This window comes from Marmota marmota, unplaced genomic scaffold (genome assembly GCF_001458135.2).
Source record: "Marmota marmota marmota unplaced genomic scaffold, marMar, whole genome shotgun sequence".
Lineage (NCBI taxonomy): Eukaryota > Metazoa > Chordata > Mammalia > Rodentia > Sciuridae > Marmota > Marmota marmota.
In genome coordinates, this window is record NW_025999842.1 from 9,151,205 (window position 1) to 9,177,986 (window position 26,782).

The window sequence follows — 26,782 nt, forward strand, 5'->3', positions numbered from 1 at the left end:
ATTGGGAATTTATTTTACAGGCAATAACATGATCATGAACATCTGCAAAATGGACCAGAGGAAGATGTCCACAGCAATATCAGAGAATAGAGAACTAAATCAACCAAGTGAAACGCCATATCCCCAAGGCAGGAAGCGCCCCTTTTGCTCAGTTGAGAGACATCTGACTATTAAGGAAAAACAGAATGAAATCTTTTTTGCTATCATTAAGGAAAAACAGAATGAAAGCTTTTTTTGCTATCATTATCTATTGCTGTAGTTTGAAATGCTATTTTCTAATAGGATTTTGAGAGAACCTAAGGATTAACAAGATAACACAAGTGAAAGAACTTTGCAAATAATAAAGTCCTTTATATTTAATTCTTTCTTCTCGGATAATGTGGAACAATCTACACAAATAAAAGAATACTATAATATTAAGTGTATGAAGCAGAAATGTTTTATCCATGTAGAAGCTAATATCAAATAACATCCTCCAGAACAAAGTGAGAGAGGAAAGGCCTGGTGGGGAGGGGGCAGAAAGGTAGGAGGAGGAAAGGAAGATGGGAAAGAAAGGAGGGCAAGTGGAGGTAGGTAGGGAGAGTCCACAAAGGACAGACACAGGGGTGGGTTACACTTAGGCACACAGCACACGGGAAGCTTCAGAAGGTTTCTTCATTTGTTCACCTCCCTGTCTGACAACTTCCTTCACATTCCATCATTCAAACACTTTCCTAAACTGTTTGCTCTTCTAAAAATCAAAAAGAACTAAAGATTTTATTTGGATTAAAGTTTACATAATAACCCAACTATCAAAGCCTACAAATAGATAATGATCTTAGGAGTTGCCTAATTTTTGCAAAAAAAAACCACAAAAAACAAAAAACAATTTTTTGGATGCCTAATTTTTTAAATTAATTAATTAATTTTTAATATACAACAGTGGAATGCATTACTTTTCTTATTATATATATAGAGCACAAATTTTCATATCTCTGGTTGTATACAAAGTATATTCACACCAATTCGTGTCTCCATACATGTACTTTGGACAATAATAATCATCACATTCAACCATCATTAATTACCCCATGCCCCCTCCCTTCCCCTCCCACCCCTCTGCCCTATCTAGAGTGCGTCTATTCCTCCCATGCTCCCGCTCCCTAGCCCACTATGAATCAGCCTCCTTATATCAGAGAAAACATTGGGCATTTGGTTATTTGGGATTGGCTAACTTCACTTAACATTATCTTCTCTAACTCCATTGGATGCCTAATTTTACTGCAAACATTTTGCTTTTCAAAGTGACTTCACATCTATCATGAGCTTCCAGTTGTGTCTGAGGAGCATTCTCATCCCTATTTTATGGATCAGAAAAGGTAAAATGATTGTAGGGTCTTCCTAAGTAAGCGACGTCAAGTAAGGGATGTCCATTTCTCAAAGGACTATCTGTGGCCAATATGATGTCACCTGGGTAGACACATGAGAACTTGAGTGACCAGATGTCTGGGGAGTGAGTAGACACTATCTTGAGTTTGGATAAAACATCGATAATATTTCAAATCAATAATTATAGAACCTATACTTATTTATTTTTTTCTTCAGGGTATATGCAGTTTAATGTAGTAGAAAAGACACGAGGCTGAATCAGAATACCTGAATTTTAGTAGTAATAATGATATTATTAGCTAATAAAAAACGATGCTTAGTAAGCACTTAGCATGCTGGATTCTTCATTAATCACTTTTCAGCCTTATCTCCTTTCACCTCAACCACAACTCTATAAGCTCAACACTATTTTTGATAAGTGATATAATTAAGACTTAGAGAGTTGAAGTAGTTTGGCCAATGAGACCCTGTCTCTAAATAAAATGTTTTATAATGGGTCTCATTCCTAGAGCAAGGGACTGAAAAGGAGGCATCTCTCTGACAAAGTGGTTATCTCCAGTGTCAATCAGATATGGAACAAGAGGGCTTATAGGAAACAGGAACTCTGAATTCTCATCACAGGAAACTTCCACCTCTCCTGGACCCACCCCTCTAGGGGCCAGTTTCTTCATGCTGTCGGGTGCGCACAGGCCCCGTTGTGTAACCAGACTATGGTGCTCTGCACTGTGCTCTTTCCCCATTGGCCTGATTACTCTGGCATTTAGTTAAATTTGATGGAAATGTCCCAGCCTTGCCTCAGGATTGCTGTGAGTTTAAAAGGCAAGCAAATAAAAGCCGGGTTAAAGATGAGCAGTGCCCCCATGAGGTTGGCTCAGTGATGGTGACAGTAATTAGTGAGAAGAATCATCCATGCTTGGGAATATGCAGACCTTCTACAGAGTCTCTGCCCTGTACTAATCCTGCAAGATAAATAGTTTTTTTGCTCAATAGCAGAGGACATCTTTCTCATGGTATATTCTACACAATTTCTGAATGCCCTTGCAAATAAACATCCTGACACAGTAGGTATGAGATGATAGCATATAGGTCAGTCATAGGCTATAGTCTGTGATCTCAGGCAAGTTACTTCACCTCTCTGTGTTTCAGTTTTCTCATTTACAAAATATGCATAATGGTACCTCTCTGAAATGACTTATTGTAAGAATTAAATAATATATAAAATATATAAAACATTTATCACAGTGCCAGGCTAATAGTATGTGTGCAGCATAAGTTCCCTATTATTCTATTAGTATCCTTTGGACTTGCTCTTTTATCAACCTGATAAATTGGGAAAAACTACCTTCTTTCTTGGGACTTATGCTAGAAAATTGGTAAACTATAATAAAACTATGACAATCAGTCCCTAATATACTGTCACTTGGCTAGGTACTTTGGGAATGTCAAATGAATTTTAGAACATAGTCTCCATCCACTGGGTTCTTATGAGGAAGCCGTGAAGGCAGATGGCAAGGATTTAAATCTTGGTGCCATTGTTCAATACCCTTGATGGCCTTGGGCAATTAAAAAAAAACTTTTATAGGCTTCAGTTTCCTCTTTTCCAAAATGGGGATCATAAAAATACAAATTAGGCTGGGCACAGTGGCATACGCCTGTAATCCCAGCTGCTCAGGAGGCTGCGGCAGGAGGATGGTGAGTTAAAGCCTGCCTCAACAACAGCGAGGTGCTAAGCAACTCAGTGAGCCCCTGTCTCTAAATAAAATACAGAATAGGGCTGGGAATGTGGCTCAGTGGTTGAGTGCCCCTGAGTTCAATCCCTGGTACCCCTCGCCCCCCAAAATACCTCTTAATGAAAGGGTAAAGTTTCTAAACTGCAAAGCCTGAGTTAAAATGTAAAAGACTGGGCATTGTAAAGTTTCTAAGCTGCAAGGCCTGAGTTAAAAAGTGAAGGACCAGGAATTGTTAAAGTTCCTCTGCTACACCCAGAACCTGAAATTCCTGAGGCAATTAAGACAATGCCCTACTGGCCATTTAGTTGATTAATAGCCTAGGGCCCTGTGCAGCTTGTCATAGGCATACAGGGCCCGAACCAATCAGTTTGAATGTAACCCCTTAGGAATGACCTATCACTCCAGCCTGCCCTGTTCCCGCCAATGAATGTACTAATCAAGTCTAAGAATTGTTGTTTGACTTTCCTGCGGTGTATGGTGATTTGTTAAAGGAGACTATGATATTTGTAAAGTCCCCGCCCTCCCCAAAAAGTGTACTTAAGCATTGTTCAACCCCTGCTCTGGGCTCTGGGCTGCTCTCCCTTCTCGAGTGGGCAGGGAGCCCCAGCATGCTGGAATCTCAATAAATCCCCTTCTGCTTATTGCATGAAGTCAGTCTCTTGGTGGTCTCTTCCTCCGGTGGTAGCTGGACCCTTACATTAGGATAGTTAAAAAATTAAATGAGTAAATTAAAGTGCTTACCAGAGTGTTGGCATATGGTAAATGCTATTTGTATATGTCATGATGAAGCAGCGTTCGTTTGAGAAAGAGCCAGTTTCCTCAAATTGTGGCTCAGGGATCAAGCAGAGGGTTAGGGTCCAAGCAGGCAGGAGAGGCCTCTATGAGCTAGAGATGTGGGCAATATTCAGGGAGGAGTAAGACTTGGTTGACTTCCAGGTTGGGTAGGATTGGGACAGGCAAAAACGAGTTCAGGGGGAAGAATAACATTACAAAACCACCAAGAAGAAAATTGGCAGAAACATTTTTTGCTACAGACCATGTTGTTAATTCCAGCGTATCACACCCTCTTTGAGAATTTCAAGGTGTAATAAATGGATAAGAGCTTAATTATATTTTATGACTTCCAAAACAGAGGGTACTGTGGTTTACTTTCTCCTAAAATTACTTGATGTCAGCTTCTTGAATTCTGCAAAATTCTCCATCTTAATCAATGCATTGTGGTTGTAGAGTTCTATTTTGACACCAGGTGGCTCCCTTACACATAGATGAGAAAAGCACTGTGTTCTATATAGGAAATCATTTAAGTCATTTGAATAGTTGTCACATATTGTAATCATTGAGGCTGAATTTGGAAACAATTCTTACATTGCTATGAAAAATGACATTATTGGGAAAAATTAGAGAACTGCATAAGCACAAAAATATACCAAGTTCATGGATTTGAAGATGTTAAAAAATTGATCTTAGATTCAAATTGATCTATATACAACAATAAAAAATCAAGTTTTTTTGTGAGCGTTGACAAGATGATTTTAAATTTTCTATGAAAGGACAAAGAGCCCCAAATAGCCAATACTATCTAAAGAAGAATAAAGAGAACTTTGCTCTTATCAAGATTTATTACAATGCTACAGTAATTGATATGATATGGCATTAATGTAACACATTCTTTCTAGAGTATTCTAGAATATTCTATACTGTTCTAAAATATTCTTTTCTGGAATATGGAATAGAGTGTCTGAAGGATATGGAAAATAAGTCCAAGAACATTTTCCCTAAGCTATTGTCATTTAAAATCCCAGGCCTCAGCCAGAGCAAAGGAACACAAAAGGAACTCTCATTTGACTAACATCTGACCCCCCACCCTACTGGGTCACTTGACCCCAATACACTAAGCCACAGGAAATTCCCTATTCACATTTCTGTTCCACCCTAATGGATCAGCAGGGAGCCCAATAAAATGAATCCCAGGAATTACTCTCCTGTCCCACCCTAAATGAAGCCTCTATAACCCAGACCCTTGCTTCAGCCTGCTTCCATTTTCTGACCCTAAAACTAGCCAGGATAGTTGTTCTCCCAAGTGATTCCACCCACTGCTGAGTACTGAATAAAGAAAAGCCTGTCCATCCGAGGTTTGCTTCCTGTCTCCTGCCTTCATCTTGTGTGAGTCATTTGTGCTAACAATGTCCAAACAGACCAACATACCATGCATGTGCATATACTTGATTAAGACAAACAAGAGACTGCAATGTGATGGGGAAAGAACACAGTTTCAAATAAATTGTTCCAGACCAAGTGGAACCATATGGAAAAAATATCTATATGGAAAAAATAAAAATTGACCAAACACAAAAGTAATTTCCATTACATATCTCAATGAGAAAAGCAAAACAATACACCTTCTAGCAGGCAACTCAGAATACGTTCATATCCTTTGGGTAGGCAAAAGTTTCTTTGAAGGATACAAAATGTACTAATCATAAAGTTTGATAAATCAAATTTAAATGTTTATTAAGTTTAAATGTTTTGAAACATTGTTATACTGTGATTAACATGAAATTACCAGATTTTTCAATTCATATTCCGTTTTTTGCTTTTCTGAGTCCCTCAACACTGCCTTCTCTATTTCTTCCAGGTTTTATTCTCATCATGAATTTCCTACCTTCCATCCAAGCAAGTCTCTTCCCAAATTTGCTCTTCATATCTTCTTGTCTCAGAAATTTCTCTGATGTTAAAGAGTTTCTAATGTGTTTTACTTCTAATATGTTCTATAAATATTAATGCTTCCCATGTGCTGGGCACTGTTCTAGGTACTAGGAAAAAAGCAGTAAAATGAAGCAGATTTTAAAAATGCTCAGAAAGTTCACATCTGGAAATCTTCCCTGAAGAAGTGTTACCGCTGTTGACCGGTGACAAGTCCTTGCTTCCCCAAAATTGAAGAATAACACCAGAGAAGCACGCCGAGGCAAGGTCAGAGTAGAAATTGGAAGTTTATTAAAGGACAGCAGAAAAGACTTCTCCCGGAGGAAGAAGGGGATCCAAGAGGTGGAATCCGTGGAAGTGCATTTGTTTCCCCTTTTAATAGTTCTTTCAGTGATGGAATGTAGGTGGGAAGGCCCGAGGGGTGGGACGCAGGTGGGCCAAAGAAGAAATCTGGGCAGGAAGGACTTCATTAACATTTCTTTGGGATGGGCTGTCTTCAAATCTGCTGGGACTGTTCATTAACATTTCTTTGGGATGGACTTTGGGCCTAGGGCTTTTCTCAGGACTTCATTAACATTCCATGAGTTGTCCTGCGTTTCCGGAATTCATTCTCAACATGGCCTCCATTTTAGATCTTACTCGATATTAGACCCAATTTGCCTAACTACACTGACTACCTAACTTTAAATCTGGCTTCATTAGTTACATGCAATACAAAAATATTGTATTCCGAAAGGTGTCTGTCTTAGTGTTGTTTATAATGGTGAAAACTTGAAAACATGGGACATAATGAACAAGGGAATACTTCAGTAAATTATGACACATCCACTCAATGTATATTATGTAGTTTTTAAAAATAGTTCCTAATCAGATGTGAAAATGTCTCTTGTAACCTTGAGAGAAAGAATAGTGCAAGGTATGACAGGAAGGTAAAACAATGAATCAACACAAAATGTTTAAGTACCCAAACATGTTAACAATGTTCATCTTTTAATGAAAATGCAGGTGGTAAGGTTTTTCCTTAAAAGGCATGTGTTGCTTTTATAATGGAAAATATCCCAATAAGTGATTTTTAAGCCTAGATGCTTAATAGATACTTGATTGACTAGTCAAATTCTCATGCTTTTTATACAGTGTGTACCTAATAATTGCTAAAGCCAGAATTGTTTCTGTGTGCTGTCAAGCCTTAACTCACTAACCTGTCAAACCACCTCAATTATCCTCTCAAATTGTCAAGGCTCTCGTGTATTAATTTTAAGTGGAACACAAATCTAGCATAAGACGGTAATTTAAAAGATATACAGTATTTTGATGATTTGTCTGAAAACATTTCCTCTTCAGGGTTTTTAACTGTCAGCAAGAAATTTAAAATGGGTGTTCTGTGTTTCTGAAGTCTGATAGAATCTTGATCTTTTAATATCTCTTTGTACTATTTACTCATTCCACAAAATAGTTAGTAGCATATTGTGTATGCCAGGCATTCTTCTAGGAGGGGTGGATACAAAGATGAGTAAGATTGGGGCCCTGCTCCCACCCAAAGCTCACACTGTAGTAGAGGGAAAAAGATGTGACTACCAAGAGGTGACATGGAGTGTTAGGGATGCTCTGGTAGAAGTGTGCAGGAGGGCAATGGAAGCTCAAATGAGGAAGTGACCAATTGTACAGAGGAGAGATGTTTGGATGGGAAAGAATTAACTGGATAGAACATTTGAACTGTGTTTTGAAGGGCACAGTTGGACTGGACAAGTATCAAATTAAAGGAGTCACTTCAGTCAAAATGAAGAACGCTTGAAGGAAGGAGTCCCCTGAAAGTTTGAGTTCAAGTGCAGCAGGGATGAGAAATGTCTGACAGAACTTTCTGCAATGATGAAAATGGTCTCTATCTTCCTGTCCAATACAGTAGCCACTAGCTATATGTGGCTACTGTAACTGAAGAACTGAACTTTTAATTTCATTTAATTTTAACTAAGTTTAAATAGCTTCATTGGTTAGCAACTACCATATTAGACAAGGCAGGAGCTGGGGATATAGCTCAGCATTGGCCTAACACACACAAGTCCCTGAGTGCAACCCCCAGCACTGTAATAATAAAGTCAAAGCAAATACACTTAGGACATTCTAGTAACAGGCCTGAGTTAGGGCATGCAATTATGGAAGGGAAGGGATAGGAGACATGCTAAGAAGGTAGAATGGGCAGGCTTATGACATGTCTGAGTGTGAAGGGTGTAGTAAGGAGAGTGGTGGGATTACCATAAACAGGTTTGGGCATACTGTAAAATCAGTGCCAATTCATCATAATAAAGAATGCAGAGAACAGAACAGGTTTGGAGAGATTAGTGTTAATAATAATGAGCTTGAAGTGTAGAGGAGTCATTCAGATGATATGTTACTATCTTCCTGCTTGCAACCCAGCCCTTCCCAACTGAATTGAAAAAATCTGATAGAATCCCCAGAGTTTATTCAGTTATAGGAAAACAACTGCCAAAAGTGGAATGCAGCTCTTTTAGAATTTCAGCAAAGCTGGAAGGAGATCACAAAATTTTCTTCTCACAAAATTGAGGACTTATGTACTACAAAGCAAGGCAGATTCCTTGATAATTGAGACAATATTCTTTCTCTAATAAAAGTGTAGACTATTTCAACTGAAATTATCCCAGTCCTTGGCATATACCCAAAGGACTTAAAATTGCACATTACAGTGATGCAGCCACATCAATGTTTATAGCAGCTCAATTCACAAGAGCTAAGCTGTGGAACCAACCCAGGTGCCCTTCAACAGATGAATGGATAAAGAAAATGTGGTATATATTCACAATGGAATATTCCTCAGCCAAAAAGAATAATGAAATTATGGCATTTCTGGTAAATGGATGCAACTGAAGACTATCATGGTAAGTGAAATAAGCCAATCCCCCAAAACCAAAGGCTGAATGTTCTCTCTGATATGTGGATGTTAACACACAATAAGGAGGAGGGGGGTCTAGAAGTTCATTGGATTAGACAAAGGGGAATGAAGGGAAGGGAGGGATATGGGGTTAGGAAAGACAGTAGAATGAATTGGACATAACTTTCCTTTGTTCATATATGAATACACCACCAGTGTAACTCCGCATCATGTATAACCACAAGAATGGGAAGTTATACGCCATGTATGTGTAATATGTCAAAATACACTCTCTACTGTCATGTATATCTAAAAAGAACAATTAAAAAATTTAAAAAACAATAACAAATTGAAGTTTGCCCTTGAGAACCATGCAATAGTGCCCCTTAGGATGGGAAGATTCACAAAGACATAATTCAAATTGGGGCCCCATCCCCACCTTCAATACTTGCTTTCCCAAGAAACTTAATGTCTGGGCCAGTTAGCTCAGCTAACTCAAGCACCATGGCAAATTTGCTGACTCTAGTTTGAAGCATGAGAGGAAGAGGAGGCCAAGAGCAATCTCTCCTCCTGAGAAATGCATAAAGGGATGCTTCAGGGTTCATGGGGATCCCAAGGCAGGAATACCACAGTGGGGAGTAGTCACAAGAAGCACTTCTTCTGAAGCCCTGTACTTCAAATACTTCTGCTTTTCTCCAAAATTATATTGTCTTTCTGAAATCATTCAAACCCTTTGGTAAAGACATTCATTTAAAGATATCTAAAATTTCTCCTCTTTTTTCACCCACCTTCTTCTATACTTACCTCCCTAACCCAAATACTCTGCCAACTATGACATCCCAGTTTCTGTTTGTAGGTGCTGGGGACTCAACAAGATATTCCCTGCCCTCAAGGATCTAGGTCTATTATGGGAGATTGACAATAAAACAGACTTCCATAAAGTACTGAGCTTTTCCAGGGATAAATGCACAGTAGGAGAAGTGGAATGGGGAGTGACAGATGGATTGGTATGGAATATTCCTTTTAGCCTGGTAAAAAATATTTTGAAAGTAGGTAGAAGTGACAGTTCAGGATCCTAAATCATAATTGGTGGGTCAGACAAACTGTCATAGAAGAGATGGCTTCTGAGGACATGGAGAGACTGACCAGGTGAAGAGAAAAGAAGTCATTCAGATAGAGTAAACTCTATGCAAAGGTCTTCAGGTCAGGGAGAACTGGACATTTTGAAACAACTTGTAAATTCAACATGGTCAGAGAATGGAAAGAGTATGGTTTGGTGGGAAAGGGAAGTAGTTGTGAGAACTGAGTTCAGGTGGAGGAGCTGAGGTCTAACCATGAAGGGCTTGGTATGGCTTCCCTAGGAGTCTGGATTTACACAATGCCCATTCAGAAGCCTTCAAAAAATTTCAAACAGGAGAATGACATAATCAGATATATATATTTTTAAAAGGCCACTTTAATATTGGTCTACTCCTCTGAGGCTGGAGGAAGGAGTGTAAGACCAAAGAGAGGAAGCTAAATTAGCTGCTTTTGCAGTAATCCAGGTGAGAAAAGATTGTTACTTTATAAAAGATTGTTACATTATATGACAACTCCTGCCACTGAGGACTTATTACCATGACAACTCTCACTATAAGTTCCATATTTTAAAATGACCACTGGGGTAAATTAGGCAGTATTCTTTTTTTTAAATTAAATTATTTATTTATTCTGATTTGTTATATATGACAGCATTTCATATTACACATATAGAGCACAATTTTTCAAGTCACTGGTTGTACACAGTTTTTCACACAATTCGTGTCTTCAAACATGTACTTGGGGTAACGTGTCTAACTCATTCCACCATCTTTCCTACCCCCATGCCCCCTCCTTTCCCCTTTGTCCAATCCTGTTATCCCTTCCCCTCCCTCCCCTTTGTCCAATCTAAAGTTCCTCCATTCCTCCCATGACCCCCCCACCATTGTAAAGTAGGCAGTATTCTAATTAGGTTTTCTGAACTAACCAATAGGGAGAAAGTAGACCATATTCTAATCATAAAGCAACCAATGGGAGCAAATGGGGTAAGGCCTTCAATCAGGTCCATACAGGAAAGAGAACACCTCACAGTTCAGCATATAAGACACTAACTTCCAGACATTGGGGTCTGAGCCTCCCTCTCTTGCTAGAATATTCCATTCTACCTAATGGAATGCTACTTTCAATACATCTGTACTTCTGTGTGTCTTGCTCAATTCTTTGGGACACCAAGAACTTGTACCCCAACTGGACACCTCAACAATAACAGCACAGTAATACTTTCATGTGTATAAATAAATAACAAGGCAAATCAGAATTCATCACAGGCACCCATGTGTTGCCAATGTTTTCCCTTGGGTCTCTAGAGTTGAGAATCTCTGCCACAGATGCTGTAATAGAAAGGTTTTTATGCTTCAGATCCTGTCTTCCTGATTAAGACCATGTGTGTGAAACTGTGCCTGATTTATAATTCTAAGAAATAAGGGCTCTCACTGATGAACCCAGCCTAATTCCATCTTAAGATCGGGAGCCATCTTGTCACAAAGTCATGAAAAGTTAATTTCTGTTTTACTATAAATTACTGTGATTTCTAAATTTGTTTGGGATTCCTGCCCATGCCTTGAACTCACCCATGCCTGGCTTCTCCTGACCACATAACAACCCTCTCTGAAATCTCAGCAGCACCTCATAAATTCTGATGTTGGGATCTGAATTTACTCCCTACCTTGAAATATCATGCCATGTAGATCATTAACCTACTATCTGCCTTTGTATTATGCTTGTCAAAATCCTATTATCTGTAAGTTCTCAAGACACTATAAAACCTTGTTCCTGGAGAGCTGGGGTGCTGTTCTCTGGCTGGGATTTCAGGTGAGATAGTCATTTGCCAGCTTTTGTGGACACAAATACAAGCTTGATTTAATTTGATTTAAAATTGGAGTTGGTGGTCTTGGCGTCAGGCAGGGTTCAATACCCACCTTTTAAAAAGAGGCTTGAGTATGAACATGCCAGAAGTCATTGATTCATTTCTTTGTAATTTTGGTTTCTTTTGTAATATGTGAAAGAGTAGTAACTTACATGCTTGTAAAATCCCATTTCTCTCCTGATTTTGGCTATGAAAATTGATGCTAAGTTCTTCAGTTTCCTCACTGACTGACTGGAGTGATGGAGGAAGACAAGGGAAGTAAGAAATTAATGCTCTTACTCATTCTTCCTCTTACCCTTAAAGATGGATGAATCTCACACAGGAAAGTCCATTTCTAAGGGCCTGATAAATGACCTTAGAGGCTATGCTATTTTAGTATCAGAAAACTCAACTGTGTGCTTTATTTTTCTTTTCCATACTTGTGCCCATGTAAGTAACTTCTAAAAAGGAATATGTGTAAGGGAGATGATTAAGAAATGCTCTTGTGAGCCTCTTTCCTGAAAGGATGTGGAAAAGCAGACAAAAATAGCTCCTGCTTATCCCAGGAGAACCTAGAATAAGGGTGACTTGCACTGTCTTGCTTGTTCCACAATTTCTTTCTCATCATTGCCCTGAAAACTCAGCTTCCCTCGCCATTATTCAGCCTCTTTATGGAAAAGAAAGGTTAAACTGGAAAAGGAGAAAAAAACCCAGCTAATTACAGTACTCTGTGATTTTCACAGTTTCAAAATTGAAACGCCATGTATTTTACATAGGTTAACAGTGGCTATGTTAAAAAAAAAAAGAAGAAGAAGAAGAAAAGAAGAAGTAGAGCTAAATTGATAATAATGAACAACAATAGCACAGCAGAGTAAAAAGCACAATATCTGTATTTTTTAACTTTGGAGGATTTTTGTTTAAAATATAGCTCTGTTTCAATGGTTGATAGCCAAAAAGCATAATTAAAAGTAGAGAAGTTCTGCTTAATTGTGACTTTAATTTTTAATTATGAAATATAACATACATTTTTAAAAGTCGGTGTAACATATGCATTTGTGGAATAAATAATTATAAAGTGAACAATTATATAATTGTTCATATAGTTACATATAAATTATATACTTACATATAAACAATAACAATTGTTTATATATATTTTAACCTGTACAAGGACAGTTTAAAGATTAGACTTTAGGTTTTTTTTTTCTTCTTCCATGCTGAGGATCAAACCCAGGGCTCTGCACATGCTGTGCAAACACTCTACCCCAGGCCAAAGATGAAGATTTTTTAAGCCAAGAATTCTACTGATGTGTGAGCTTCATGAAATCTGAATTCTCTGCAATTATATGCAAAATCAGGAGGTTTGTGCATTTTTTTCCCCTAGGGAAAAAGTCTAAAACTTTTCTCACAAGCCTAGAAGAGTTCTTCTCAAATTTTAACTCCTATTAGAGCAATAAGAGCAAGAGAGCTCTGTGACTTGGCAGTTTTGTCATCTTAGGCTAGTCTCTCATAGCCTCTGAATCTTGATTTCTGTATCTATAAAATGAAAACACAGCTCATTTCCTTTGTAGGACATTTTAAGGAACAGATGAGTTATTATCTATCTGTGAAATAGTTTTGTAAACTCTAAAGTATTCTTCCTAATGTTATTTATATATGTTAGTAGACAGGCACCTTAGCTTAGGTTTTACAATTTCTAAAGAACTACAAAATTGCTGATGTTGACCCATGCAGAGTCAAATGCACTCATAGCACCTCTGGCTACACCCCAGTTGCAGACTATTCTTCCCATGCTGTTCCTGAACTGCTGAACAGTTTCTGAAGAAAATCACTTAAGTGGGCAGATTGCTTTTAACTTCATGATTCTAATCCACAGATGAGCATTCATTGCTTCCCTGTAGCTACTGAAAATTACTGAAGTTTTCGAATAAGCCCATTCTTCTATCCTCCTACATGACTATCTCCCATCATTTTCTCTTTGAGGTTATTCAAGACTCTATTTCTGGAAGAAATATGAATGGTTAAAAATATATGAAAAAAAATGTTCAATATCTCTAGCAATTAGAGAAATGCACATTAAAACTTCACTGAGATTCCATTTCACTCCAGTCAGAATGGCAATTTTCAAGAATACAAATAATCGGTAGGGATGTGGGGAAAAAGGTTTATTCATTGCTAGTGGGACTGCAAACTGTTACAACCACACTGGAAAGCAGTATGGAGATTCCTTCGAAAACTTGGAATGGAACCACGCTTTGACACAGTTATCCCATCTCTCTGCATATACTCAAAGAACTTAAAATCAGCATACTATAGTGACACAGCCATGTCAGTATTTATAGCAGCTCAATTCACAATAGCTAAGCTTTGGAGCCAACCTAGAGGCCCTTCAACAGATGAATGGATAAAGAAAATGTGGTATATATACACAATGGAATATTACTCAGCCATAAAGAGGAATGAATTTATGGCATTTGCCAGTAAATGGATGGAACTGGAGACTATCATGCTAAGCAAAATAATCCAGTCCCTGCAAAACAAAGGCTGAATGTTCTCTTTGATATGTGGATGCTAATCCATAACAAGGGAAGGTAGGGAGGAGAAGTATAGAAGTTTATTGGACTAGACAAAGGGAAATGAAGGGAAGAGGGGGGATAGGAATAGGAAAGACAGTACAATGAATTGGACATACTTTCCTATTTTCATATGTGAGTACACGATCAGTGTAACTTCACATCATGTTCAACTGCAAGAAAGGGACCAAAATTATAATGGGTTATACCTCATGTATGTATAATATGTCCAAATACATTGTACTGTCATGTATACCTAAAATAAAAAAAGAAAAGTTTAGGTATAGGAATGTGAAGAAAATGGAAATATTATTTGTCACAGTTCAGAACTATCAGATCCTTCGTTATTGATGGAATAAATGAAAACATGACTTCTGAATGGCATTACATCAGTGATCAGGACCTCAGTTTATGCATTTGCTACATGTTATTGAATGTCTGGCAGTAATAGGCTCAGACTCTTCTTTGAGAAAGATAGTGATGGTCTATGTTGACAGAAGTGACCGACAATCCAATGGTCATGTGTCATTTTGATCTGACATGTGTGAATGTCAGGACTGTTAGCAAGTTTCCCAACTAATTTAAATTGTTACATTTTGACAAAATAGAAATATATGAATCTACAAAACAACAACAACAACAGATTCTACTTCTGGCCATGATGAACACAAGAACTGGATTTAAATTCCTGCCACGAACAACTAGAAACTGAACCAGAATATATAAAACAAATGTTTTCAGACACTGGAAAACAGACAGCACAGTGATATGACACCTGATCAAGAGGAAACAAATGAGTTAAACACCATGATTTTCTCAACTATCTGTAAAGAGGCAGTTTCCAGATCCCAGACACTGGAAGATAAACCCAGTATCTGGGGATCTGGATGAATTGAGGGAACATAGGTGAGAATTCACAGATGCAGAGGAAGCTGGAGTTTTCAGGCAGTTTCGAGGGGGTGAAGCTGGTACAGGTCTTGAAAATCAGGTCAGGTCCTCATTCCCCCAGCATTGAAGAGTACATACCAAGAAATGCCAAGGCAAGAGCAAAGTAAATTTTAAGAAACAGGAGAGGGACAGGAAGAGGGAGAGACAGAGACACAGGAAAGAAGGCAGACTCCTCCAGAGAGGATGGGACCCAGCAGAGCTGGTGCTGGAGGGAGAGGGGGTATCTTGCCCCTTTATAGATTTTAGGTTTCCTTTCTTCTCATGCCTAACTGACCAAAAGTGACCAAAAGGCAGGAAGAGAGCCATCCAGGGTGTGATTGCTTGTGTTGGAAAGTGTGATCCTTCTGCTCCCCAGAGGCTGTTAGCAACTAGTTAATGGGGAAGTGATATTTACCTGTTTCTTTTTCTTTGATAATCAATACCTGTTCTTTGCCCTGGTCTCATTGGTGAAGCTATGCAAAAACAAAACAAAACAAAACCCCCAAAGCCAAAAAACTGAAGGAACTTCATAAATCTGAGTGTATGCAAAAACAAAACAAAACAAAACAAAACCCCCAAAACCAAAAAACTGAAGGGACTTCATAAATCTGAGTGTTTCCTAAATACTTGGCTGTGCATGCTTACATTGAAAAGTCACAGAGCCAATTATAGAATGACCAGGGAATTTTAAGCTAGATAATTCCCAGAGCTGGCAGGGAGACTTGCAAACTCTGACCAGCAACAGTGGACAGTCCTTTGTGAAAACTAAAGAATTCAATGAAGACTGCTGGGTAGTCATTACATAGTGGTAGGGCAAAATTATCCCTGGAGTACCTGATCTGTTTGTCTACACCTGAACTACTAATGCTTTATGAGGATTACTTTTTTATTCTCACAACAATTCTGAGATATATACTATTAAATATTTTATAAACGAGAAATTTGGATCATTAACAAGTTTGCAAATGAACTATTACCACAATAATATGGTATACTAAGCCACTCAAAACCTCAGTGGTTTAAAACGTACTTATTTATTTTCACACATTTATAGTTTGGCTGTTCTGGACTGGGCACAGTTAGGCATCTCTTTATTTCACTGAAAGGTCAATCCAGGGCTGAGGATGTAGCTCAGTGGTAGAATACTTGCTTAGCCAGTTTGGAGATTCCCCCAAAAACTAGGGATATAAATATATGGGTCCATATGACCCAGCTATCCTAATCCTGGGAATTCTCCCAAAAGATCTAAAAGTGGCAAACTACAGCAACACAGCTGTATAAACACAATCAATGTTTATAGCAGCACAATTCACAATAGCTAAATTATGGAATCAATGCAGATGCCTGTCAATAGATGAATGGATTGAGAAATCATGATATATGTATATAATGGAGTTCTAATCAGCCATTAAAAAGAATGAGATTATGGCATTTGCCTATAAATGGATGGAAATGGAGAATATCATGCCAAGTGAAATTAGCCAAACTCAGAAACTCAAAGGTTGAATGTTTTTTCTCATATGCAGAAGCTAGAGTAAAATAAAGAAAAGGATGATGGAAGAATAGAATAACATAAAGAACCAATCAAATAAAAATTAGTAGATGAGCAAAAGGAAGTTTAGTGGAGTAGAGGAAGGAGAAATGGGAGAACAAGAGGGAAAATGGTGAGGGAAAAGGAGGGATCATGAACTGAAATCAATTTCCAGTTGGGTGAATCCTGACAAACCATATATATAACCATAAAGTTCTAAAAAAATGTATATATATGAGCTTGCTTAGCATGCATGAGATTTTGGGTTTAATCTCCAAGACAAACAAACAAATTAGTTCAGGCAATTCTGTGCATATGCATCTCATTCTTCTCCTGGGACCAAAGAGCTGGTCAGTGTATGTTCTCATGGCAATTACACAAGCTCAAGAGAGAAATTATTAGTATTAGACTTATGTGGTCCTAATGCATTGACTCTGAATTTGGCACATCATCACCTCCATCAGATCTCACTGGCCAAAGCAAGTCCTGTGGCTAAACTAAAGGTCAAGGTGCAGGGACAAGTCCACCTAAGTCCGGGGCAAGGGTGTGGCTGCAGGGAGAAATAAAGAATTAGGGAGAATATAAAAACTAAACAATATTTCTAAAGTCATAACTGTTATAGCAGAGATTCAGTTTGGCTGCATATAGAGTTTGTCTTAAGTCTTAATGAGATTAGGTTTACTTTCTCTGATGTTACAGGAAATCTGGAGTAGCTAAACATGAAGCTGAAATGGACTCCTTGTGATTTCACCAGAATTCAGACTCCTTTTTAATTTTTGTTCTACTATCCTTAGGGTGTGATCCTCATCTTCACATTCATAATAAGAATACTGGAGTTTTAGTCAAAATATTATTCTCATTTCAGAAGGAAAAGGGAAGGATATAGACATAAAATGACAAGGCTTTCCCCAGATTCCTCATTCAGTGATTACATTCACATTCCATTGGCCAGGACCAAGTTACAGGCCACACCTTGCTGAAAAGGGGGTTGAGAGATCTTTTTTGTTCTCAAGAGAGTACTATTGGGCTGGGGTTGTAGCTCAAAGGTAGAGCGTTTGCCTCACAAGCGTGAGTCACTGGGTTTAATCCTTAGCACCACATAAAAATAAAGATATTGTATCTATCTACAACCAAGGAGGGGGGGATGAGAGAGAGAGAGAGAGAGAGAGAGAGAGAGAGAGAATATACTATCATTCTCAGTACAGAGTTAGTAAGCAGGGAGAAAATAATATTGAATAGGGAATTAGTAGTATCAGACACATAAGGAAGTATTTATGCCAGGGTTTGTACTATTTTAAAATTATACTTAACATGATGAAATTATTCTTACCATCTTAAAATATTTAATGTTTTAACTTATAAATAATATATACTTTACATATTAAGTATATTTGTATACTTAATTGAATTCCGTCTCTATAAATAGCCAGAGTTTTTTTTAATTTATTTTTTATAAGTAGTTGAACACAATACCTGTATTTTATTTATTTTTATGTGGTGCTGAGGATTAAACCCAGGGCCTCGCACGTGCTAGACAGGTGCTCAACCACTGAACCACAACCCCAACCCTTAGCCAGAATTTTTCCTCATTAATTTTTAAAATTTTATTTTACAGATCACAAGAAAGTATATACTCTTCATAGAAAATATAGAAATACATAAAATAAATAAAAATTTATTTACCCATAATTCCATCCTCAGATACAAATACTTCTGTGATATGGATAAATTGACTTATAAACTTTTTTTATGGACACAATATCTTTGTTTTACTTATTTATTTTTAATGTGGTGCTGAGGTTTGAACCCATTGCTTGTGAGGCAAATGCTCACCACTGAGCTACAACCCCAGTTCTGAACTTTATATATATGATGTGCATGTGACTATAGTTGAGGTTATATTATGTATAATTTTTGCATTTGAATTTTAAAAATACAAAACACAAAGTTATTGTTCTTATTATTTTTAATGATTAACATTTCATTTTATCAATATTCCTTAAATATCAGATGTTTGGATTTCCAGTGTTGTGCTATTATAAAAATTGCTACCTTGAACACTATTTTAACATAGGCTTCATCTACGTTTCAGGAAGTTTTCTAGGAAGAAATAAATAAAATTTACTGCACATTGACCTGTGTATTCTTGAGTTTTGTTATTTCCTAGTAATCTCCGAACACCCTTAAGTATACTACGCGAATTGCGTTCACAATTTGAGAAAATTACTGTTTAAAAATAAGCCTTTGTTATTTGAGACTCTGTTGTTAATGTCTGTTCAACCTTGTTCCACACCTTCATATTTGAAGGAGAGCATAACGAACATTATTTTTAAGTGAGAAAACGACATTATCCCTACTCCAACATAGAGGGTCCTTATCTTGTACTTCTAAAATGTGCAATTTAATTTGTTTAAATATGCAGTTTCATTTGTAAACCTTGGGAATTTTGGAGCACCCTGTTACAGACCCCCCTTTCAGTAACAGTGCATTAAATAAAACTGCATTATTTTTTAAAACTAGATACTTTTATAAGAAGTCTATTAAGGATCCCAACCTCTTCCCTTACCCCTCCACATCCCTCCGCTTTTAAGTCACCCTCTGTGTTCCCGCGCTAGCAAGTTCATATTCTGGTTTAAAACCTTCGTGTCCACATCTTAACCTTTGAGGTGTGGCACGAGCGAACGTGCCTTTCTCCGTCGGAGATTTCAGTCCTCCAGTTTCTTTGGTTTTAACTCTCCCGCCCTCTCTGGGGAAAGGTCCTCCCAGAGGAGCGCGCCTCGCCCACAGGCCCCGCCCACACTCGGGGCCCGCCCACAGCGTTAGGTCTCCATGGTTACGCGGCGGTAGCGAAGATCGCTCTGCAGCCGCGAAGGCCTCAGCGAAAGCTTGGAGGTAGGATCGGCGCAGCCACGGCTTCTGCTTTCGGCTCCAGCCAAGGTCAGGCCACTCGGGGCTCCGCGCCCTGAACTTCCGGTGTGAGGAGCGAGCGTGGTGCTGCGGGCAGAGCCGGGGCTGCTGGAGGACCCCGCCGCCGCTGAGAGGGAACGGGGGCCGCTTGCGGCCGGAGGCGCCCAGGTCAGACCTCTCAGCCGCTCTGCAGGGGCGCCTGAGCCTTCCAGGCGCAGGTCTCACACCCACCCTGTGAGGGGTGTCCTTCACAGTCTCACACCCTTGCCAAATTTGCGCGGCCACGTTCTTTGGCTTCTTATTTCAAAACGACTGTTTTAACCGCTTACCTTATGCTATGCACATTTTTAGCTATTAAATATATGAATTCACTTAGTACTCAATAACTCCGTTAGAGGGAGTTTCCTTTTTTTTTCCCCCAGGTGAGGGAACTGCCTCCCAAAGGGTGAATGCCCAGATCTTAGTTATGGCCAGGTCACGTTGAAAGCCAAGCCAGCTTGTGTTCCTAGACAAAACGCCAAATGTCACTCACCTATCCTCCCCATGCAGATGCTGAGCGTCAATTTTACCTAGAGTAGCTTTTGTTATTCACTATATGCTAAGTTCCTCTAACTGATAATCAGGAAAATGAGGAAGCTTGATTAAAACCTACCACTCTTTCCTGGTTTATAATGTCATCGAAAGCTTGGTCCTTGTCCCTGATGCCAATACAATAATGAGGACGCGGTTGGGTTGTTGTTGATTTTATACACACACACACACACACACACACACACACACACATATATATATTTGTTTATTTTTAGTTGTAGATAGACACAATACCTTTGTTTTGTTTTTATGTGGTGCTGAGGATCAAATCCTGTGCCTCACGCGAGGTAAGCGCTTCACCACTGAGCTACAACCCCAGCCCAAGGACACAGTTTTGAGTAAAAGGAAAAAGAAGTTTTATTGCTTTGTTAGCAAATGAGAAACACGGGACTCGGGTCCCAGAGGCAGTGATTCTGCCCATCAGCCAGAATGCTGGGCTTTTAAAGAGGTGATTCAAAGACTACATTCCACTCTGTTGGAGTTTAATTCACTTGTTAATTTGGGAGATAGTCATTTCAGAAATCTTCTCCTACCGTCTCCCAAGTCTGGGTTACTTCTTTCCTATGATGGATGTGTACTCAAGGACAAATAAATCTGCCTAAAATGGGCAAGAAAGGTAATCCTGTTTCCCCTGAGATTAGGGACAGGGTGAGATTAGAGGAGAGCTGGGAGAGAGGAAGAGAAAGAAACATGTCCATTTTAAAAATAATTTGCAGTGGCAGAGCAGCAAAGGCTATATTCAAATGGTAAAGTGGACCACTGTTCCAATAAGTGAAATTAATAACCAGGAATTCATTTTTTCTATGATACTTAACTGAATTTTTTTCCTTTAATGTTTTTTCTTAAATAGAGTTAATATTACAACTTGGATGTGCAGAAAAGAGAATTTCAATGACCTGAACAAATTGTTTTTCCCCAAATTCCCTTAGATTTGAAAGGTCATTTACTGGATGTGCTGGAATAGCATTTATAAGCATTTCCTTTTTTAGGCTGTACTCTGCTGCCTTCATAGGGGATCAGGGGGTTAAGTTTCTTCATTTTTTCCTTCAAATAGTGCTAAACCTCTAAAGCCCTTCATTTAAAAAGAAACAGGAGGGGCCTAGATGCTAATAATTAAATAGCAACAAGTTAACAAATAGTATTATGTCTCCTTATAAATAGTGGAGAAACCTGAAGAGAAAAATTAATATATAAATGCAATTATTAAAAAAACAAATCATTGTTTTATTTAGCCAGAATGCCTCTCACTCAAGCAGAAAGTGTTATAAAGAATATCATACGAGAAATAGGACAAGAATGTGCAGCTCATGGAGAGATTGTTTCTGAAACTCTGGTTGCTTTTATGGTAAGAATGACTGTTGATGCAAATTATTTCTTTATTAACATTTTTTAGTGTGGTGTCCATTTTTCCCTTAAAATTCTGTGACGCTTTCCTAGATGTTTTTTGGTTGAAAACATACTGACCTCTTCAGACAAGTTAGTGAAAAATAACTTTTAAATGTCTGGAAAGCATGTCAATTTTTTTTTTTTAATTTGAAAGATTTTTAAAAATTTTTAGTTTTTCCTTTCTCTCTCTCTGGTGCTGGGAATGGAACCCAGGGCCTGTTGCTTGCCAAGTGCTTTACCGCTAAGCTACATCCCCAGCCTCCCTGCTGCCATTCTCTTCCTTCCATACCTACATACTTATCTTTTTTTCCCTTTCTTTCCTTCCTTCCTTCCTTCTTTTCTGGACATGGCCTTATTAAGTCACCCAGACTGGCCTGGAACTTGTGATCCTACTGCCTCAACTTGAGTTTCTGGGTATATCTGTTATTGTTTGGTTAACTAATAATACACAATGAAAATATGATTAAATATACTATAGTTTTCCAATCTAAAATCTTACCATTGCTTTTAACTTATTTCCCCATATACCCTTTTTAAAAATATATTTTTAAGTGTTAATGGACCCTTATTTTATTTATTTGCATACAGTGCTGAGAATCGAACCTAGTGCCTCACACATGCTAGGCAAGCGCTCTGCCACTGAGCTACAACCCCAACCCCTCCCCATCTAATTTTTCTAGCACCATTTTCAGATTTGATGTTTACTACTCCCTTTCTTCACCCTGTATTGAAGGGGTTGATGAGTTGGATCATAGGAAAAATACCTAAAAAATCATTTTTGAGTAATCAAGAGGTAGTTGTTTAAAAGAAGGAAGCACAGTAAATTAATTTCATGATAATATGAAATAAAATTGCTTGATGAACTCTTCCTACTCTAAGGTGAAAGCTGTTGTCCTGGATCCAAGTAATGGCTTTAACATGGATAGAACCCTCATGAAAAGTGATGTGCAGAAACTTGTTAAGGTAATTATCATACTCCTCAAAACTGGAGTTATTTTCAATTTTAAATATAATATTTGTGTTACCATTATTGCCTTTAGCTGCATGAAAAAGAAAAAACTTCACACAATAGAGGTACAAATGAAGGATTTATTTTTCTCATAAAATAATGTCTCGAGATGCATAGGCTATTCTTTCTGGCTTCCTGGTCCACCCATCCCCTTGACAGATGCTTTTCATCCAATTTTTCTTCCCATTTTTTGGTCACAAGATAGCTATTCTACTTGTGGGGAGAAAGAAGAGGAAAAAGAAAAGGGCAAATACAATATGTGTGCCAATTGGATCTGTTACTTTCTTTCCAGAGAATAATAGTTTTCTCAGAATCCCTTCCATATGCTTACATTTATTGGCCAAAAAGATACTTTATATGACCCTGGGACACTGATTTTCTTTTTTCATTCTCAAATAAAGAAATCTTTGCCTCAACCCAAATTGGGACTCTATTAGGAAGGAGGGGCATGATCACTGAGCAGGTAATAGTGTCTGCCACAATATCTGAGTGTTACCTTACTAATTAGTTACATTGAGAGCATTATTAACTGGTTTGTCTTCTACCTATACTGGTAGAGTTAAATAGCAATAAATTAAGATTCATAATGATTCAGTGTAACTTATGTTTTTCAATCCTAAAGAATAAATTAAAGCCAAAGCAAAATAATCCATAGTTATAAATCAAATAGATGTGTCTGAAAACCAGTTTTTAAAAGGCAAGAACTTTAGACGTTTAATAATTGTTCATATATTTTACATTTGACTCACTGAATTGAATTCCTTAATCTGAATTTCCTAAAAATTCAACTTTTTTATTTTTCTCCTGGGCTTAATGAACTTAATTCCTTCATGCAGTTGACTTGAAACAAATGTTCCCAGACTTGTATATGGATGTTTTCCTGGGCTCTTGAAAATGACATGGGATAAATTTCATGATTGCTTTTTCTATTTCTATGAGGAATGTCATTGGGATTTGGATTGGAATTGCATTAAATCTTTATAGGGCTTTTGGTAGTATGGTCATTTTGATAATATTAATTCTGCCTATGCAAGAGCAAGGTAGATCTTTCCATCTTCTAAGGTCTTCTTTGACTTCTTTCTTTAGGGTTCTATACTTTTCAATATATAGATCCTTAACCTCTTTCATTAAGTTGATTCCCAAGTATTATATTTTATTTTTTCGAGGCTATTATAAATAGGGTAGGTTTTCCTTGTTTCCATTTCTGAGGATTTGTCACCGATACACAGAAATGCCTTTGATTTATGGGTGTTGATTTTATATCCTGCTACTTTGCTGAATTCATTTACTAGTTCTAGAAATTTTCTGGTGGAGCTTTTAGGGTCTTTTAGGTATAGAATCATCATCAGTAAATAGTGCCAATTTGAGTTCTTCTTTTCCTTTTTTTTTTTTAAGAGAGAGAGAGAGAGAGAGAGAGAGAGAATTTTAATATTTATTTTTATCTTTGTTTTGTATGTGGTGCTGAGGATCGAACCTGGGCCGCACGCATGCCAGGCGAGCGCGCTACCGCTTGAGCCACATTCCCAGCCCCAGAGTTCTTCTTTTCCTATGTGTATCCCTTTAATTTCTTTTGTCTATCTAATTTCTCTGGCCAGTGTTTCAAGAACTATGTTAAATAGAAGTGGTAAAAGAGGGCATTCCTCCTGTGCCAAGCCCTCGCTTGGTGCCAGCACCTTCCTTCCCTCTGTCCATCTTCCCTGGAGAAGCCTGAGCCAAGCGTGACTCGGGAAGCTTTTCAGCACTATCCCTGGGTTCAGCCCGCCACTTTCTTTCTCGACTACAGCAAACACCATCTCAACCATCTTAGCCTAGAGAATCAGCCTGAGGGGGCTGGGTGAAAAAATTGACCCAGTGAGCAAGGAACAGCTTCTAGCCAGAAACCCCTGCTCTGAGAGCCCATCCTTCTTCATCTTTCCCATTGATGGCTTTCGGTTTGACCCTTCTGTCTCCCATGGGGGCAGAATTCTAGGAGCACAATTCACGGATCTTTCCCTCCGTTTTACATTGCTAATAATGGATGTTAATCTTGAATCCTTCAGCATCTCTTCCATTGAATTAGAATGGTTTTCTCATAGTTTATTTTAGAAAGATGTTCAATATACTAAAGCAGAAAAAAAAGAAAGAAAGAAAGAGGGCATTCCTGTCTTGTTCCAGTTTTTAGAGGGAATGTCTTCAATTTTTCTCCATTAGAATGATGTTGACCTGGGGTTTGGCATAGATAGCCTTTTTGATGTTGAGATATGTTGCTGATATCCCTAATTTTTCTAGTGTTTTGAACATGAAGGGGTGCTGCATTTTGTCAAATGCTTTTTAAATACTTGGGAAACCACTTAATGAAAGAGGTGAAAGATCTATATAATGACAATTATAGAACCCTAAAGAAAGAAATCAAAGAAGACCTTAGAGGATGGAAAGATCTACCTTTCTCTTGGATAGGCAGAATTAATATTATCAAAATGATCATACTACCAAAAGCACTATACAGATTTAATGCAATTGCAATCCAAATCCCAATGATATTCCTCATAGAAATAGAAAAAGCAGTCAAGAAATTCATCTGGAAAAAGAAGAGACCCAGAATAGCTAAAACAATCCTTAGCAGGAAGAGTGAAGCAGGAGGCATCACTAAACCAGAACTTACACTATACTATAGAGCAGTAGTAATAAAAACAGCATGGTGTTGACACCAAAATAGAATGGTAGACCCAAAGATACAGAATAGAGGGCACAGAGACAAATCTACACAAATACAGTTATCTCATACATTGCTGGTAGGACTGCAAATTGGTGCAGCCAATATGGAAAGCAGTATGGCAATTCCTTGGAAAACTGGGAATGGAACCGCTATTTGACCCAGATACCTGTCTATACCCAAAGGACTTAAAAACAGCATATTACAGGGACATAGACACATCAGTGTTTATAGCAGCACAATTCACAATAGCTAAACTGTGGAACCAACCTAGATGCCCTTCAATAGATGAATGGATTAAAAAAATGTGGCAATGGAATATTACTCAATAATAAAAGAGAATAAAATCATGGCATTTGCAGGTAAATGGATGGAGTTAGAGAAGATAATGCTAAGTGAAGTTAGCCAATCCCAAAAAACCAAATGCCTCCTCTGATACAAGGAGTGTGATTCATAGTGGGGTAGGGAGAGGGAGCATGGGAGGAATAGATGAACTCTAGATAGGGCAGAGGGGTTGGAGGGGAAGGGAGGGGGCATGGGGTTAGAAATGATAGTGGAATGTGATGGACATTATTATTGAAAGTACGTGTATGAAGACAGGAATTGGTGTGAATACACTTTATATACAACCAGAGATATGAAACATTGAACTCTATATGTGTAATAAGAATTGTAATGCATTCCACTGTCACATATAAATAAAAAAATTAATTAAAAAAAGAAAAAAGTGAACAGTTGCTACAAGTACAAAAAATAAAAAACAAAAGAAAAGAAAATGGCAGGGGAAAATGTCACCATCCCCATTTTTTATTTCAACTGGCAATTCACTTAGTGGAGGACAGGTCTATCTGCAGAAACTGTAGGGGTCAGGAATACGTTTGTAAGCCTGGAGCTGGGGAATATTTTGTCAGGATGATTATGTAGGAGAGATTCCATGATTTCACGAAACTACGTAGAGCTGGCTCTTTTCTCAGCTGATTTAAAATGTGATATAAAGCTTGTTCTTGGCAATAGGGGAAATGGCTGTAATGGTTTGTCAGAAATTTTATTGGGAAGACATCGAGGAGAATTAAGAAAGAGCAGAAAATAAGTTTTTCTTCTTTTTATGGCTCAAGAAGAATTGTTTTTCCTTTCCCCAACTCAACTAAGTTGGAATGAATTGAGCTCAATGTACCTTTAATGTCAGGTACATAAAAACTCAATGAATATCAAAATTCAAATGATGAAACTGGAAATTCATATGTAGCAAAATGCAATTAAACCCTGTCTATTATCAAGGACTTAGGCACTAGTACAGAGACTCTGCACGTAATAGAAAAAGTAGGCCCAAACCGCCACCATGTCACTTAGGAACTGGCTTCCTTAACAAGACTACTAAAGTGCAGGAAGTAAAATCAAGAATCAATAAATGGATCAACCCGGGCTGGGGCCGTGGCTCAGCGGTAGAGTGCTTGCCTCACATGTGTGAGGCACTGGGTTCCATCCTCAACACCACATAAAAATAAAAATAAAGAATAAATACCATAACATTAAAAAAAATACCAACCTAGGTGTCCTT

General features: G+C 38.1%; 1 protein-coding gene across 1 annotated transcript in view; it reads left to right on the forward strand.

The window, feature by feature from the left end:
* Window positions 1–19,444: 19,444 nt before the first annotated feature.
* Cfap206 (cilia and flagella associated protein 206) overlaps window positions 19,445–26,782 on the forward strand; it is a 38,896-nt gene continuing 31,558 nt past the window's right edge. Inside the window, exons 1-3 of the mRNA XM_048797885.1 lie at window positions 19,445–19,531; window positions 21,370–21,482; window positions 22,403–22,486. Coding sequence (XP_048653842.1) covers window positions 21,375–21,482; window positions 22,403–22,486 — 192 coding nt within the window. The 5' untranslated portion in view covers window positions 19,445–19,531; window positions 21,370–21,374. The remainder of the gene's footprint in view (window positions 19,532–21,369; window positions 21,483–22,402; window positions 22,487–26,782) is intronic.